The 16,021-nt window shown below is 51.7% G+C and overlaps 1 protein-coding gene across 1 annotated transcript in view; it reads right to left on the bottom strand.

Annotated features, from left to right (window-relative positions):
* PRMT8 (protein arginine methyltransferase 8) overlaps positions 1 to 16,021 on the bottom strand; it is a 70,024-nt gene that overhangs the window by 37,260 nt on the left and 16,743 nt on the right. The window contains exon 2 of the mRNA XM_061124060.1: positions 2,377 to 2,562. Coding sequence (XP_060980043.1) covers positions 2,377 to 2,562 — 186 coding nt within the window. The remainder of the gene's footprint in view (positions 1 to 2,376; positions 2,563 to 16,021) is intronic.

Genomic DNA, 16,021 nt, shown 5'->3' with positions numbered 1-16,021 from the left:
TTCCCCAGGGGCCGGGATCTAGGGGTGTCCCCCCAGGGGACATCAGACGCTCCAGATGCCCGGCCATGGAGGGACCAGCAGTGCCCGGGTGAGTAGATGCACCGCTAGTTCAACAAACCTGTACGAATCAGACAGTGTGCGGAGTACCTGGGTTGGAGGCCGGGAACCCTGTCCTGAAGGAATCATAGAGGCGTAACAGCTCAGAGAGAGCATCCTGCCCACGTGTGTTGTGGTGGGCGGAGGGGTCAAAGGGAGCGGGGCAGACGGGAGGGGCCCACCACAGTCGGTCCCCTAACAGGGGGGCCGGGGTGGGGCTTGGGGGACTCCTAGAACTATTGCCCTGGTGGTTCAGGTGGTAAAGAATCTGCCTTCAATGCAGAAGACCTGGGTTCGATCCTTGGGTCATAAAGATCCCCTGGAAAAGGAAATGGCAACCCACTCCAGTATTCTTGCCTGGAGAATCCCATGGACAGAGGAGCCTGGCGGGCTGCAGTCCATGGGGTCACCAAGAGTCTGACATGGCTGAAGACTGACACAGAACTGCTGCCTCTTCCTAGGAACCTGCTCTGAGACAGATGCCCAGAGTCCCAGGCCTGTCCTTTAATTAGAGGCAGGGTCCTGAGGAGGGAAGCTCTTGAGAGCACCCTTCCTGCCTCCCTACGACAGGGCTCCATCCACCATCCCCAGCCAGATAGAAAAGAAAGAAGAAAATGTTAGTCACCCAGTCGTGTCCAACTCTTTGGGACCTCATGGACTGTAGCACGCCAGGCTCCTCTGTCCATGGGATTCTCCAGGCAAGAACACTGGAGCAGGTTGCCATTCCCTTCTCCAGGGAATCTTCCTGACCCAGAGATTGAACCCAGGTCTCCTCACTGCAGGCAGATTCTTTACCGTCTGAGCCACCAGAGAATGCTAGCTTCCCAACGCCAATGGGAACCGCCAAACGCTGCAGGCTCAGCTGCCCAGGGCTCCCTCGGCCGGGACCCTGGAGCTAAACACACGGTCCAGCCCCTTCCCTGCAGGCCCCATGCTCTGATGTGGAGAGCCATCTTCGGGGGGTCAGACCCCTCCATCTCTGCCTCCTTGGGAAACTGCAAAGGGACCAGCAGGAACAAAGGCAAAGTTAGAAAGAGAGAAAGTCCCATTTAAAGCGTTGTATGGCCCCGGGGCCACAAACATGAAGGTTTCATTTCTAGCTCTGCCAAGCATCAGCTTGAGCACCAACAAACCAGCAAAGACGAATGGAGGTTGATAAGATTCTTAAGGTCGTATAGCCTCATCTGTGAAATGGGGACAAATAATAATACCAAACTTGTTGGGTTTTTTGGCCTGAGGAACCAATGAGTCAGTAACATAAAACATGGGGAGCAACACCCAGTGTGGATGGAGTAGGCACTCAGAAAAAGAAAAAGCTGCCTATGACTTATTAAACATGCTTTTGGCAATGCAGCACCACTATTTGGATAAAGGAAGGGTTTACAGAAGCATCTAATTGAAAGGGGAGCTCGGTGACTCCTTTTGAAAAAGCATTTGCATAGCAAGCGAGCCTTTGTTCCTTTTTCAAAACGTTTTCGTACTGTAGGGGGATCATAGAAACACTTCCCTCATAGAGTGCTTGGGGCTTCGATGCAACGACACAGATAGCTTGCTGAGAAGAGCGGCCAGCCCTGAGTACGCGCTTGGCTCATCTCATGTCCGTTGTTTAGTTGTTTATCTGGGGTGAGGAGGTGCTGGAGGTGGTGGGGGAGGGAGGTAAGAAATACTGCCTGTGCCCCTGCTGCAGCCAGGAAGCGCTCGTTAGAAGGCTCTGTTCTGTTCCGCAGCTAACATCAATCTCCCCTGCTATGGAAGAAGACAGCATTTAGACATAGAACTTCCTGAGAATCAATCAGGGTGTCAGACAGGCCCAGGTTCCCAATGAAGCCTGCTGACCCTGCCTAGAGGTGCTCACTAGTCCAGAGCGAACTTGCGGACCCATGTCTGCCTGAAGACAGGACATCAAGATGCCAGAAGAACCCCAGCTGCAAAGCATCTGGTACTAAGGACCAAGGATGTCTGGTCTTCTTGGACCTCCAGACTCAGGCTCAGGAAGAGGCGAGGATGCTGGACCATAAAACAAGGACCCCAGAAGCATCTCTTCCTCTCCGATTGAGAAACACCCAGTCACGTGCTTTCCCTTGCTCACTGGCTCCAGGCCTGGCCCTGATCTCTTACATGGGGAGCCCCCAGGATGAAGACAGGCCCTTGGCCTTGAGCTTTGGGGAGATCTCCCTTAATGACAGCAGAGAACTGCATGCGGGATGCTGCCCTAGGAAAAAGTGCGGTCACCGCAGGACCCAGCTCGCCTCGCTTGGCCGACAGCGCAGAACGCCGTACCTCGTGGATCCCAAAGTGGGCGTAGGAGTCAAAGTAGTAATCCCTCGAGGTCATCTCCTCCGGGTTCAGCAGCTTGGACATCTTGCCCCGTCCCGGGCAGCTGGGCTGAGTGGACACGTGGTGGACACACTGCACAGGCTTGGCTGGGACGACCGGCTGCGGGGGCTGAGACGGGGGGCTGCTCACCTTCGGGAGAGAGGAGGGGCAGGTGTGAACAGCGGCCACGCCGTGCCCTCTGAGACTCCACGTTCCCTCTTCCTCTCCCTCCCCTCCCCCAGCCCAGCTTCCATCAGCCCCAGCAGCCGAGGTGACGAAGGGATGGTATCCCCAAGCTGACGGTCGTGCTGTGTGGTCGGCAGTGTGCTTATCTAGGAACCAAACCTACCTGTTGTTTAGTCGCTAAGTTGTATCCGACTCTGCAACCCCGTGGGCTGTAGCCACCAGGCTTCTCTGTCCATGGGATTCTCCAGGCAAGAATACTGGAGTGGGCTGCCATTTCCTTCTCCAGAAGATCTTCCTGACCCAGGGATCAAACCCATGGCTCCTGTATTGGCCACTGAGCCATCAGGGAAGCCTCCTGAATTTAACCCAATTCTGTCTCCTACTAGTTGGTGACCTGGGCCGATGTGTGCCTCAGTTTGCATATCTGTCAAATGGGGACATTAATACCTTTCCTTAGAGGAGAATAAAGGGAAAGAGGTAATAGTGTCACATAGCACCCCATAGCAAAGTGGCTGGAATATGGATCTCAAGGGCCAGTCCCCTTAAACATGAATCCCTGCCACTCACCAGCTGCACAACCTTGGCCAAAATTATTCACCTCTTGGCGCCTCAGTTTCCCCAACTCTAAAATGGGACTATAAAGGTCCCCACCACGTAGAGCCGTCCTGAAGACTAGGGAAGGTGGTATCTGGTAAGGGCTCAGAGAAGGGCCCAGGGCACCATGAATGTGTTTGACGAAAACAAATCCCATCTGTATCCTTACGCAGCTCAAGCCCCTGGACTTCTCTCCACCACACAGGCAGCCCCCAGCCCCCGAAATGCAGGTCTCTTGGGTTCTGGTTTCTCACACCTGTTGTCTGCCCTCCCCCAGTTTCTGGTTCACTGTTCAACTCTGAACTTCAGCAGAAGTTTGTTCTGAACTGCGAGTGCTCTCACTGATAGACAACCTCCTGGGAGCACATGGCCCATCCCTGGTTCCTTGACCTGACAGCCAGCTCAGCTCCACCCCCTCAGCTGCTGCTCGGCACTGACCAGTCCTTCCTCCTCCACTGGCTAAGGGGAGGACAGAGGAGGAGACAGAAGCCCAGAAGTTCAGGCTTCGCTGCAGAAACATGGTTCTGCCAGGAGAAGATTGCCTTTCCCAAACTGTAGGAAATCCAGGCATCCCGAATTTGTAAAAGTCTACTTTAAGTGATGCGTTAATACGTGTAAAGAGTTTAGAACACTTTTTGCATGTAGTAAGTGCTTTATTATATGAATTATCATTGGTTAATTAATGCTGAAGCTGAAGCTCCAATATTTTGGCCACCTGATGCAAAGGGCCAACTCATTGGAAAAGACCCTAATGCTGGGAAAGATTGCAGGCAGGAGGAGAAGGGGATGACAGAGGATGAGATGGTGGGATGGCATCACCGACTCAATAGATATGAGTTTGAGCAGACTCCAGGAGATGTTGAAGGACAGGGAAGCCTGACATGATGCAGTCCACGGGGTCCCTAAAAGTCAGACATGACATAGTCACTGAACAACAGCAATAATCGGTAGTAGTAGTAACAATATTCCGAGTACACTAACATCTCTTTGTTTATGCCTCAGTTTTCTTATCTGTGTGCTGGGTCCACACAGACTTACTATCTCCTCTCCAGCAAGGGAAACAGGGAGGTCCTAGGACAGAGCAAGATCAAGAGATCCAAGTCCATCCCCTCCACTGTCCTGCAGGCATAGCCCCAAGACTGCCCAGAGCCCTGGGCTGGAGGGGACTGAGCTCGAAGGGGTGGTAATGGTCCCGTTTTCCTGGTGTATCTAGGCTACAGCCTCTGGGAAATAAGCAGACTTCCCAGTTTAGCAACATCAGATTCCAGGTCGGCTCGATCCCGGGCTGTCTGGCAGAGGAGGCAATGGGCTGCCTCATTAGAATGCAGCAGGTGCGCCCACCCCCCGCTTGGGATGTTGGTCACGGCCTCTGGGAGGCTAAAAATAGACTGTGTCAATTGCACTCTCCCGTGCTGGCTGCAGTCACCTCTAACGCTGGAGAGGGCTCTGTGCATGAAGCTGACCCCAAGCTTGACTCCGTTTAAATGTATTAAGGAGACAGAGAGTCCCAGCTGGACTGGGCTCTCCCACAGTCAAAGTCACATGGGCCTCCTGCACCCCTGAGCTCCACGCCTCTCTGAGTCCAAGGTCCTTGCCACAGGCTTTGTGAGTTTCTTTCCCTGGTGCCTACTTACAAAGTACCACCATGTGCCTCCCATTGCATCGCGAGGCAAATGATGGGTGGATTCGGGGCCGTTCATCTCAATAATCACAGGTCCAGGGGACAAAGAATTGACTGTGACCCAAGCCCTGGTACCAAGGCCGTCAGCCCAGCTCGGGTTCCTGCAGAGAGAGGGGACTTGCAATCTGCCTACTGGCGGCCAGCGTGCCCTGTCCCAGGGGGCTGGGGTGGGCAACAGCAGAGGTACGTTACCTCCAGGCATCACTGCCTGTTTCATTCCACAAACACCCACTGAAATTTGGCAGCCGTGAGTGCTGCGCATCCCGTGGAAGAAACAAACATGCAAGTACCGTGCCCTCAAAAGACACGATCTAGTGGGAGTCGGAGACCCTTGAGGCTCCACTGGATGGTGGAGAAAGATTGGCTTTACAAGAAAAACTCAAGCTAATTGCTCTGGGCCGGGGCGGGTGGGGGTGGGGTGTGGGGCAAGTTCCAAGTACAGAGAAGTCACTTCAACTTAAAGACTGAGAGAGACCTGAGATCGTGGGGCTTTCTCCATGGATTTTGGTGGCTGTGGCTGATGGGAGGGAGTCGACTAGAAGGACGTGAGAATTCTAGGAGGGCTTGGCTTCAGCAAATAGGAAAAGGGTAGAGAAGCAGTGGAGCTTGTTTGGGGAACATGGCGGGGATACTGGGAGATCGGACTAGAAGAAATTACAGCCAGGCTAAGAGGTTGTAATTAAATATGAGATCGAGAGGGAGCTGTTGGTGGTTTGCAGTCGGGGAGCTCAAAGGTTTGAGCTCTACTTGAGGAAGAGTGATGCGCTGGCAGCCTGCGGGGGGGTGGGCGGTGTGGTGGGGAGAGCTGCAAGGAGGAAGGATGAGGGGGAAAGTGGGGCTGGGAGGCAAAGTACGAGCCTCCGAGCCCGGTTCCAAAGTCCAGATAATGAGCCACTTAGCCACTGTGGTATCAGAGGGGCTGCCTGCCAGAGAAATCGCAGAAATAGAATCCATAGGAGTTGGCAACTGTCGGAAGGGAGGGGAGAAGAGAGATGCTGGAATCAAAGATGACTTCAACATTTCAAGCCTGGCTGACTAGGAAAGTGGTGGTGACACAAACAGAAATAAGCAAGTCAGCAGGACGAGCCTGCTGGGGCCAGGGGGAGAGGGGGGAGAATAAACTTCGATTTGCCTGTGAGAAGTTGGACACGTCACTGCACCATATGAGGAAAGATGTCCGGCAGGCAGGCGGTGATGTCGTCCCAGCTGGAAAATGCCATAAACACAGCCGAAAGGTCAATGAGAAACTGAGAAGCACGTCTCTGCCACACAAGGCAGCGAAAGTTAATATTCTTCACGCGGCGGAAGTGGTAGCTACTCAGTCGTGACTGCTTCTTGGCGATCGCATGGACTGTAGCCCACCAGGCTCCTCTGTCCACGGAATTCTCCAGACAAGAACACTGGAGTGGGAAGCCTTTCCCTTCTCCAGGGGAATCTTCTCTACCAACTTAGGGATTGAACTTGGGTCTCCTGCATTGCAGACAGATTCTTTACCCCTTCAAATGGAGGGAGCCCTTATAAACCAGCCAGAACAAGAGGAACATCTCCAATTTAACACTGAACAAAGAAAGGATCTTACAGTCAACTCACATGAGGATCACCACAAATGGCAAATTAACATGCTGCCAGAATATTCAATCTCTCTGGAAACCAGATAACATCCAGTGAACACAAAAAAGTTATAACTTTTAAATTCCAAATAAGCACAACTCTCTCCCTACCCACTCCAAAAAAAAAAAAAAAAAAGACTAAAACTGGATTTGTAATGATTGCAGAAAAATAAATGCTTTCAGATACTTCTAGTGCTAGTGAGACTTTTTGGGAAAGTTGTTTGACAAATGCATTAAAAGTGGTAAAAAGCACAAATCCTTTAGCACAGCCATTCCATTTTTTTGGAATATATCCTAAGGAAAGAATCATGGATAATCATAAGCACGTGGCTGTAAGAATTTGGTGATGACTCTATTCATTACCGCAGGAAATGAGTCAGGGGCTTCCCTGGTGGTCCAGTGGTTAAGACTTTGCCTTCCAGTACAAGGGGTGCAGGTTTGATCCCTGGTCAGGGAGCTTAAGATCCCACATGCCTTTTGGCCAAAAACACAAAACATTACACAGAAGTGATATTGCAACAAAATTCAATAAAGACTAAAAAAAGGAAGAAAGAATATGAGCCAACCTGGGGTTTTCACAAAACAGAACTGATTGTACAAACCACGGAGCATCTACACAGCCGTTTCAAATGTGGCGGAAGAGTGTTTAATAACAGAAATGTGATCGTGACGAACTGTGTGTTGAGGAGCGCCAGTGGGAGAAGAGAGAGCATTTTTAGAACTGAAGCCTCTTCATGCCTGTGAGTGAGGAGGGGAGGCCTGGGGAAGGTCCTAGAGTCGGCGGCAACTGTCACAGCATGTTGGGTTGTGGACAGTTCATTCCTTCCATCCTTGTGCTGGTTCATCTATTTTTAAATGTACGCCACGAACCAGTATGAGTTTTGTGAAGAGCCGAAAGTAGAAACACTGGAACTGTGACCCCAGACCTCAGATGGAAGCTTAGGCTGGCTCTCTAGATTTGGAGGCCATCTGCAGAGGAGGGGGCCTGAGGGGTTCACTTGGGAGAGACCTCAGGGAAGAGGGTAGAGGGGGTGAGGATGGGGCAGTGAGAAGCACCCTCCTCTGAGGACCTTGGAGGCACCAGGGGACATGGAGGAGAGGCTCAGGAGCACGTGTCCTCACGCCTCTGGTTCTGGGATGGCCCCTGCTCTGAGGACATGTGACCCAAGCGCTGCACTCCAGCAGCCAGACAAGGGCGCCAGAACAAAGCCAACCTCGTTCAGCCTCTTGTGTCCAGAGGATCCTGTGCTCAGGAAGCTGTGTAGTCAACTAATGCAGTAGAGGACTCCGTGCATGAAGCTGCCCCAATCTTGACTCCACTTAAATACACTAAGAGAGAAAAAGTTCCAGCTGAGCCAGGCTGTTGCATGGTCAGTGTCCCAGGGGCCTCCTGCACCCCCAAGCTCCATTCGACTCTGAGTCCAAGGTCCCTTCGTCAGGGCTCCCTGAGGCTCTGTCTGGTTCTGGTAACCATTTCCACAAGGCTGTCTCTGGTCATGCCCTGGCCTGCCCTCCCTGCTCTTCCGCAGGGCCCTGGGCTCAGGGCACTGCTCTTGTGGAAAATCTCCCACTGCTGCCTGCTCCCCAATCTGCTCAGGGTCACCTTCCGCTGAGAGGATTTGTGACTTTGTCTTCTATTCTTAGTTCCCACTGCGGATCAGGACTCCTCAGATGCTGTGACCTGCCCCCAGCTCTGGCCTCTCCCAGGGTGTCTTCAGCAGACAGCTTCTCACCAGTACTTCTCACTTGGCATCTCCCTGGCCCACCGCATTCCACTGCAGTCAATAGGCCCAGGCTCCTAAAGGCTGAGATATTAGATAAAGGGCTGTGGAAACACCGAAGCTGGAGACTGGAGTAGGGCTCCCTGCAAAAGTGGTGTCCAGCTGGTCCTTGAAGGGTTGGTGGGAATTCCATGGGCAACGCTGGGGATTCAGAGACAGAATTTTTTACCTAACTGCACTTCCACCTGAAAATGGGGGTAGATGACAATGGTGTTGATAACAGTGGTGGTGGTGGTGATGATGGTGGTGATGATGATGGTGATGATGATGGTGATGGTGGTGGTGATGATGGTGGTGATGGTGATGATGGTGGTGATGGTGGTGATGGTGGTGATGGTGGTGATGGTGATGGTGATGATGGTGATGATGGTGATGGTGATGATGGTGGTGATGGTGATGGTGATGATGGTGGTGATGGTGATGGTGATGATCGTGGTGATGGTGGTGATGGTGATGGTGATGATGGTGGTGATGGTGGTGATGGTGGTGATGGTGGTGATGACATGGTGATGATGGTGGTGATGGTGGTGATGGTGGTGGTGATGGTGATGGTGGTGGTGATGATGATGGTGGTGGTGGTGATGATGGTGGTGATGGTGGTGATGATATGGTGATGATGGTGGTGATGGTGATGATGGTGGTGGTCATGATGGTGATGGTGGTGATGATCATGGTGATGGTGATGATGGTGATGATGGTGGTGGTAATGGTGATGATGATGGTGATGGTGGTGGTGATGGTGATGATGATGGTGATGGTATGGTGATGGTGATGATGGTGGTGATGATGGTGGTGATGGTGGTGGTGATGATGGTGGTGATGGTGGTGATGGTGATGGTGGTGGTGATGATGGTGATGGTGATGGTGGTGATGATGATGACGGTGATGGTGGTGGTGATGATAATGGTGATGGTGGTGATGATATGGTGATGATGGTGGTGATGGTGATGATGGTAGTGATGGTGATGATGATGGTGATGATGATGATGATGGTCATGATGGTGATGATGATGGTGATGATGGTGTTGATCCTTAACAGTTACTGAGAGCACAGTGTGTGCCAGGCACTATGCTAAAGACTTTACAAATATCCCATAAAAGCCTTGTGATAACTCAATGAGGTACTGAAATTTACAGGTGAGGAAGCTGAAGCTCGAAAAATTCAATCACTTCCTAAGCCCAGAGTTAGCGAATAACAGCGCCAACACATGAACCAGTTATTGTCTGTCTGACAGCAAAGCCGTGCTCTTGACCCCGATACTGTGGTTGGGCCAGTTCTGTCCCACCAAGCTTGACAGCTTCTGCTGGAAGCCAGACTCTGCACTCAGAAGTAGGTAGCAAAGCCAGCCCAGGCAGGAAGCCCACCCTGGGGTTTGGGAGGGGAGGCTCAAAGGCCATGTGGAAGCAGAGGACAAACCCTCAGTGGAGACTGGCACAGGTAGGCACCTCGCCAAGGTGACTGAGTTCCAAAGCGAGTGGACAGTCAGCACCGCTGGTGTAGTGGTATCATGCAAGATTCCCAAAGCGAGCAGACAGCGAACTCCAGGAGAAGTCGTGGCCTACGTGAGGAAGGGGATGTGTCTAGGGTCACATGGGCAAATCTGGAACTGGGACCTCTAGGAAACAGGGGAGGGGCGGAGAGAGGAGAGAGAGGATAAGCAGGTGAGGAGCAGGGAGACCGAGAGCCTGCAGGCGGGTGGGGGGCAGGGGGCAGCCAGCCTTTCTGCACCAGGCAGCTGAAGCCACCTAAGCCTGCTGGGCTATAAATGGCTGTCACTGGCGCCGGCCCAAGCTGAATGAACGATTTTCCTGAGAACAAAAGGCGCCACTGGAGGTGCCAAATCCTGCTCTGTCTCTAAATGTCAGGAGAGCTTTTTCTAACCTGAGCCTGTCCTCCGCAGCCGCCTGCCTGGCCTGAGGCCCCGCAGAGGGACAGAAAGGGACCTGTGGGGTGGTGGCGCCAGAGGGGGAGCAGAGGAGGGCATGGGAGGAGGAGGGCTCCCGGGCCAGGCCTCACAGCCTCTTCCTTCCCAGCTGTCTTCATCTTCTCCCTAGCCAGCCTGGGGTCACCCTTTTCTCCCCCTCATCCATGTTTATTCCCAAGACTGCGATCTTGACCGTGGTCCATGCAGCTGGTAGTGACCCAGAGAAAGATCTTCTAGCACCATCTGTCTGTCTCTAGGAAGGGTGTCAGAGCTCTGGTGCAGAGGGACCATCCTAAGGGTGTGTGTTGGGCAGCAGCCAGGCAGGCATAGCTGTGTCGGGCACCGGGGACTCCCCTGTCCCCCACCACTGCCATGACCATACCACAGATATACAGCTTTCTTGCCTGCCTTGGGCCAAAGATGGGCCTGGTTCCACTGCTGCCCCCGTGTTTCCTATCACCTGGGCTGAAAGAGGAGGTATCAGCAGAGGAATATCGAAGTCAGCCCCGACCCATCACCCTGGAAAGAAGCACTGTGCAGTGGAAGCCAGGAGCCAGCTCCCTGTTCCTCACCCTGCGATGAGAAGCCTGCACAACCCAGAGATGGATGGGGAGAGGGGTCTAGAGGCCGCTGGTCCCACAAGGCAGAGTTGTCTCCCCAGGCATGGCCCCTGTGCTTGTTCATTTGTCAACAGCCACCTTCATGCACCTCCCTTGAGTTGGCTTTTTAAAGGCACAGAGACCCCTGGGGCAAGGCCAGACTCTGATCATGTCACAGTCTGGCATCTCTCCATTGTGTGGTGTGAAAGTATTAGTCACTCAGTCGTGTCCGACTCTTTGCTATCCCATGGACTGTAGCTCACCAGGCTCCTCTGTCCATGGAATTTTCCAGGCACGAATACTGGAGTGGGTTGTCATTTCCTTCTCCAGGGGATCTTTCTGACCCAGGGATTAAACCCAGGTCTCCTGCACTGCCAGCAGATTCTTTACCATCTGAGCTCCCAGAGAAGCCCATTGTATGGTGTCCCTGACTGCAGCTCTGGCATCTCAGCAAAGCCCATCCCCACATGCTTTTTTCTAACTTCAGACTCACGCCCCTTCCAAGGCTATGCTCCCAGGAATGCCCTACCCCCAGGTCATGCTGCCCACCCTTCTCAGTTCCTACTCACTCTCTCTCCCAGGGGCTCACAGAGGGGCCTCAGGGTGGCTCTCGCTGGGAGGTCCCCAGACCACTAGCAGCAGCAGCCACAACTGGGAGGCTTGTAAGGAACCAAGTACCTGGACCTCACAGGAAATACTGAGGCTCTGGGGTGGGTGGGGCCCCACAATCTATCCCAACAAACCTCCCGCCTCCATCCCGGATTCTACAGCATCCAGAGACTGAGAACCACTTGTCCACAGCTGCATTATTTTCATGTTGTTTCCCAGAGAAGAGATACTCCTGGAATCAAGGGTTCTGTAGTTGAGTGTGGGCAAAAAAAAAAAAAAGCCAAAGAAATTTCTTCTCTTTCCCAGCTTTCTTGAGATCAAATTGATATATATCATTGTGGTAGTTGAAGGCATATACGATTTGCTGTATGTATAGACTTGTAACATTTTGCTATATGTATAGACTACAAAGTATAAAGAGATTTCTTAATTGCAATCCTCTTAAGACTTTAATTTGCTAAAACAAATCCTGAATCTCTAAGAGGTAACAAGGGTGTCTGCATGCATGTGTGTGTGCTCAGCCGTGTCCAACTCTTTGAGACCCCATAGACTTGTAGCCTGCCAGGAGAAGGAGATGGCAACCCATTCCAGTACTCGTGCCTGGGAAATCCCATGGACAGAGGAGGGTGTCTAGTGCTACCAATTTAATAGCTGGGGCATCTTTTTTTCCTGAGAGAGCTATATAAATGTCTCTAGCAAGCAATGTTCTGAGGGAAATCATCTGGGGACTGACTGATAGGACAACTTTGGGGTGAGGGTCAGGCCCCTCCCCAGACCGACAGACTCTGATCCTCCAAGGGTCAGGAAGGCCAGCCTGCACTTTAACCAGCTCCCCCAGGGCTACCCATGAAGCCTGGTCCAGGCAGAACTGCGGGCAGCTGCCCACCTTCTCCATCCCTCGGTGACGCCCTGCTGCAGCCCTCGGAGGCCAGCCCGGCCCTGTCTCAGGGCCACTGCGATTCCCAGGCAACGACAGAGCCGGCCAAGGTCACCTGAAGGAGAGGCAGCCACGGCTTACAGAAAGCATGTTGGCTCTCAGAGCCAAAGGACTGGGGCTGGGTGAGGGTTCAGCCACCTGCAGGCTGGGTGACCTGGGCCAGTCCCTAACTTACGGTCACAGCCAGGGTCGCAGTGCAGCTCAACTCCAAGGACGTGCACGGTATCCTGCCACTTCCTGGCAGCACTGGGCCATCTGTTTGTGGCACAATAGCCACGCCTGCCTCATGTCAGGGGGGCGTTGCCACCGCGCGGTACCCCCTCCATCTCCCAAATCTGGAACTGCTGGGAAGGAATCTTTTGGAGCTGTTGGGCCTGACCTATTTTTTTTTTTTTTTTTAATAAACTGGGGCTGTTTTCCAGCTATTAGTCACTTTTCTCCCAAGCCTCCACATATTAAAATTTTCTTCTTATATCCTCAGATATTTTGGCTGCAAGAGATGTCAGGTTAATTGGATGCTTGGCTCCTGGTTCTTCCTCCTTAATGGACATAAACAGCAGACCTGCCATGCGCCCCAACCCCTCCCTCCCCTCCCCCTCCCCCCACCTCCCCCTCTCCAAGCTGACAGGGGCCTGTCTCTCCTTTGACTGGAAGGACGTCACCAAGTTCCTCTCTGCTTCCTTTACAGATAGATGTGCAGAAAGACCATCTCCTCCCCTGACCCTCATCTTGCCCAGAGTTGGATTAAGCCCTCATCCCGGATTTGGATCACAGCATCCACGTGGGATCTGAGCCGGGCAGGTGACTCTACGCTCAGCCGGGGTCGCCATGGAGGCAGAGGGTATCAGGCAGAAGTCACACACACACAGGGCACCTGTGGGTTCTGGTCTTCATTCTCTCTTTCCCTATTCAGGTTACAATGCAAACTCCATTTAACCTTTCTGACCTCCAGCTTCCATCCCTGTCAAATGGCAATAATTATGTGTCCTGCCTTTTGCAGGGTTTCAGTGATGACTAAAGACACCGTGTGTATAAACATTCAGAGGAGACTCTGAAGTGTGGTACAGGAGGACAAGGCGTCCATCTCCGGCCATCTGACTCTCTGCCCTGGTACTATTTCTGGATGCTCCCTGGGCCCTTCTCTGGCACTGCACGTGGTGGCTTTGGCTGCTCTGAGAGCTCTGTTGCTCTGCCTACCAGACTCCAGTCCTCACTCTCTGCGCTGTCTGCTCCCTGGGCTCCGTTCTGCCCCTCCTCCCCAGAGCTTTCTGAGAACTATGCAGTTGCTGTCTTCAGGAACATGCCCATCACAGAAAGTCAGTCATTTTCTCCAGCCCCAACACCTGGTCTCTCCTGCTGCTTCTCAATTTCCATGGCATCTGCTTGTCCAAAGCTACTGGTTACGTTCTGTTCCGTTTTGTTGGCAAAGGGTCTCATGCAAACTGTCTCACAACTGTGGGCATTGGGAGCTTCTCTGGTTGGCTCAGTGGTTTGGAATCCGCCTGCAATATTGTAGACGCAGGACACGCGGTTTAATCACTGGATTGGGAAGATCCCCCTGGAGGAGGGCATGGCAACCCACTCCAGTATTCTTGTCAGAAAAATCCTAGGGACAGAGGAGCCTGGTGGATTTTAGTCTATGGGGTCGCAAAGAGTCAGACATGGCCACAGCGACTGAACACACATGCTTGTAGGTCTTGAGTCTACAACCAAGAAGTAGATTCCTTCAGACCGGTAAGCAGACGTCTGTGTCACTGTTTCTCTCTTCATACTTGGCACAGTGCTGGGGCCCCATAAAGACGTGTTGATTACAGCATCCTTGCATTCAACTGGGTCAATGCTGCCCTTCATAAATATATTATGCAAGGTTCCTTCCCACCGTGCAATCAGAGACCTTTCTTTCCCCTTGACAGGGCAGAGAGGTGGCAGGAAGAAAGACAAAACCAAGACAAATAATCACCAGAATCTGAATAATATTCAACATTCTTCAGAGGGTTCAGTAGTGCCCCAAATATCTTTACTGAGAAGTGTCCTATCTTCCGGGATTTCTAGAAGGAAATATCTTGCAAATACAGAATGCATTTACTAAGCCCCATCATTTCATCTGTAGAGTCTACAAGTGGCTTCAAGTACAGATTCAAGTGTCTTCGTTGTAGATGCTTTTCCAACAATCTCTTCACACCCAAGTGGTGCAAAGACAGAGCTGCAGATAACAGTGCCAAGGTTCAGAGGAGCTGACTCGGCCCCCATGGAGGACTGGTCAGGACCCCGGAGCTGGCCCCTCACAGAGTCTCTGGTTCCATGATCTATCCGATACACCAATGGCTAGAGAAAAACAAGCTACAGAGTCTTAAGTCACAAAGAAAATCACAAGTTGTTATTGTTGCCATTCAGCTGCTAAGCTATGTTCAACTCTTTGAGACCCCATGGCCTGTAGCACGCCAGGCTCCCCTGTTCTCACCATCTCCCAGAGTTTGCTCAAATTCCTGTCCATTGAGTTGGTGATGCCATCCAACCATCTCGTCCTCATCCGCAAGTTGTTGGCCAAAACCAAAGCCACATCTGCTTAATCCAGATTTTCATCTGGTTTCCATGGACTCCTCCAGACACTTTCTACCCGGTTCCTGGAAACTCATTTGCTTTAAATATTAATAAATATCTCCCCACTCAGATTCTTAGCAGAAGTGACTGACTCCTTTAATCAGAGGCTCCCAATGTGAGTATTGACTGAAAGTACAGTTGCTCCAGCTAGAAAGGGAACACTGTCAGCCACCCAATAATATCTAGATCTACTCCAAAGTGGCCTCAAATTAGCCAACGGTAGATCCCAGGAATCTGGGTTTTTCAAAGCACTCAAAGGCAATTTCAATGACCCATTTAAAAGCTGGAGAAAATTTATGAAATAACAGTTTTCAAGACATTGAACACCAGGCAGTGAAAAACTAGATCTCTGAAAGACAATAAACAAGGCAAGCCTACAATGATCCAGCCTATTGCCTGGCATGTCTGAGCTGTGCTGTGGGGAATGGGAAAATTCAGAGGCAGAGTGAAACATCTCTCCTTGGTGGAAGAGACAAAGATGGGAGTCAGGACAGCAAGGCAGCTAGTCTGAAAGGCAGAGTGCTGGAGGGTAGGAAGACTCCATAGTGAGGGGGCTTTGGAGAACTGGAGAGAGAGTCCCTCTAGTCTTCTGCCAAGGCTGACCAAATCATGTCTGTGAGGACACTACCTGAGACCAAGAATATAACTGCAAACAAGATAAAGGGACTGCTGGGACTTCCCTTGCAGTCCAGTGGTTGAGAGTCTGCCTTTCAATGCAAGGGTTGCAGGTTCAATCCCTGATCAGGGAACTAAGATCACATGCATTTTGGGGCAACTGAGCCAGGGCACTTCAACTAGGATGCAACACAGCCATAATTAATTAATTATTTTAAAACATCTAAAAAAAAAAGATAAAGGGACTACTTTATGGTACTCACATAGAGCCAGGAAGAGTTCTTGTCCCTCTGGACCAGAGTGGAAAACCTCATAAATCCTAAATACTCTGAAGAGTTTTTTTTTTTTTTTTCCCCTTCACTGATAAAAAGTTAGCCCGGTATTAAAGACTGCTTGAGAGTCCCTTGGAAAACAAGGAGATCAAACCAGTCAATCCTAAAGAAAATCAACCCTGAATACTCATTGAAAGGA

Source organism: Dama dama, chromosome 22 (assembly GCF_033118175.1).
Source record: "Dama dama isolate Ldn47 chromosome 22, ASM3311817v1, whole genome shotgun sequence".
Taxonomy (NCBI): Eukaryota; Metazoa; Chordata; class Mammalia; order Artiodactyla; family Cervidae; genus Dama; species Dama dama.
Note: the sequence above shows the minus strand (reverse complement) of the source record. Positions and strands in the feature narration are given on the sequence as shown.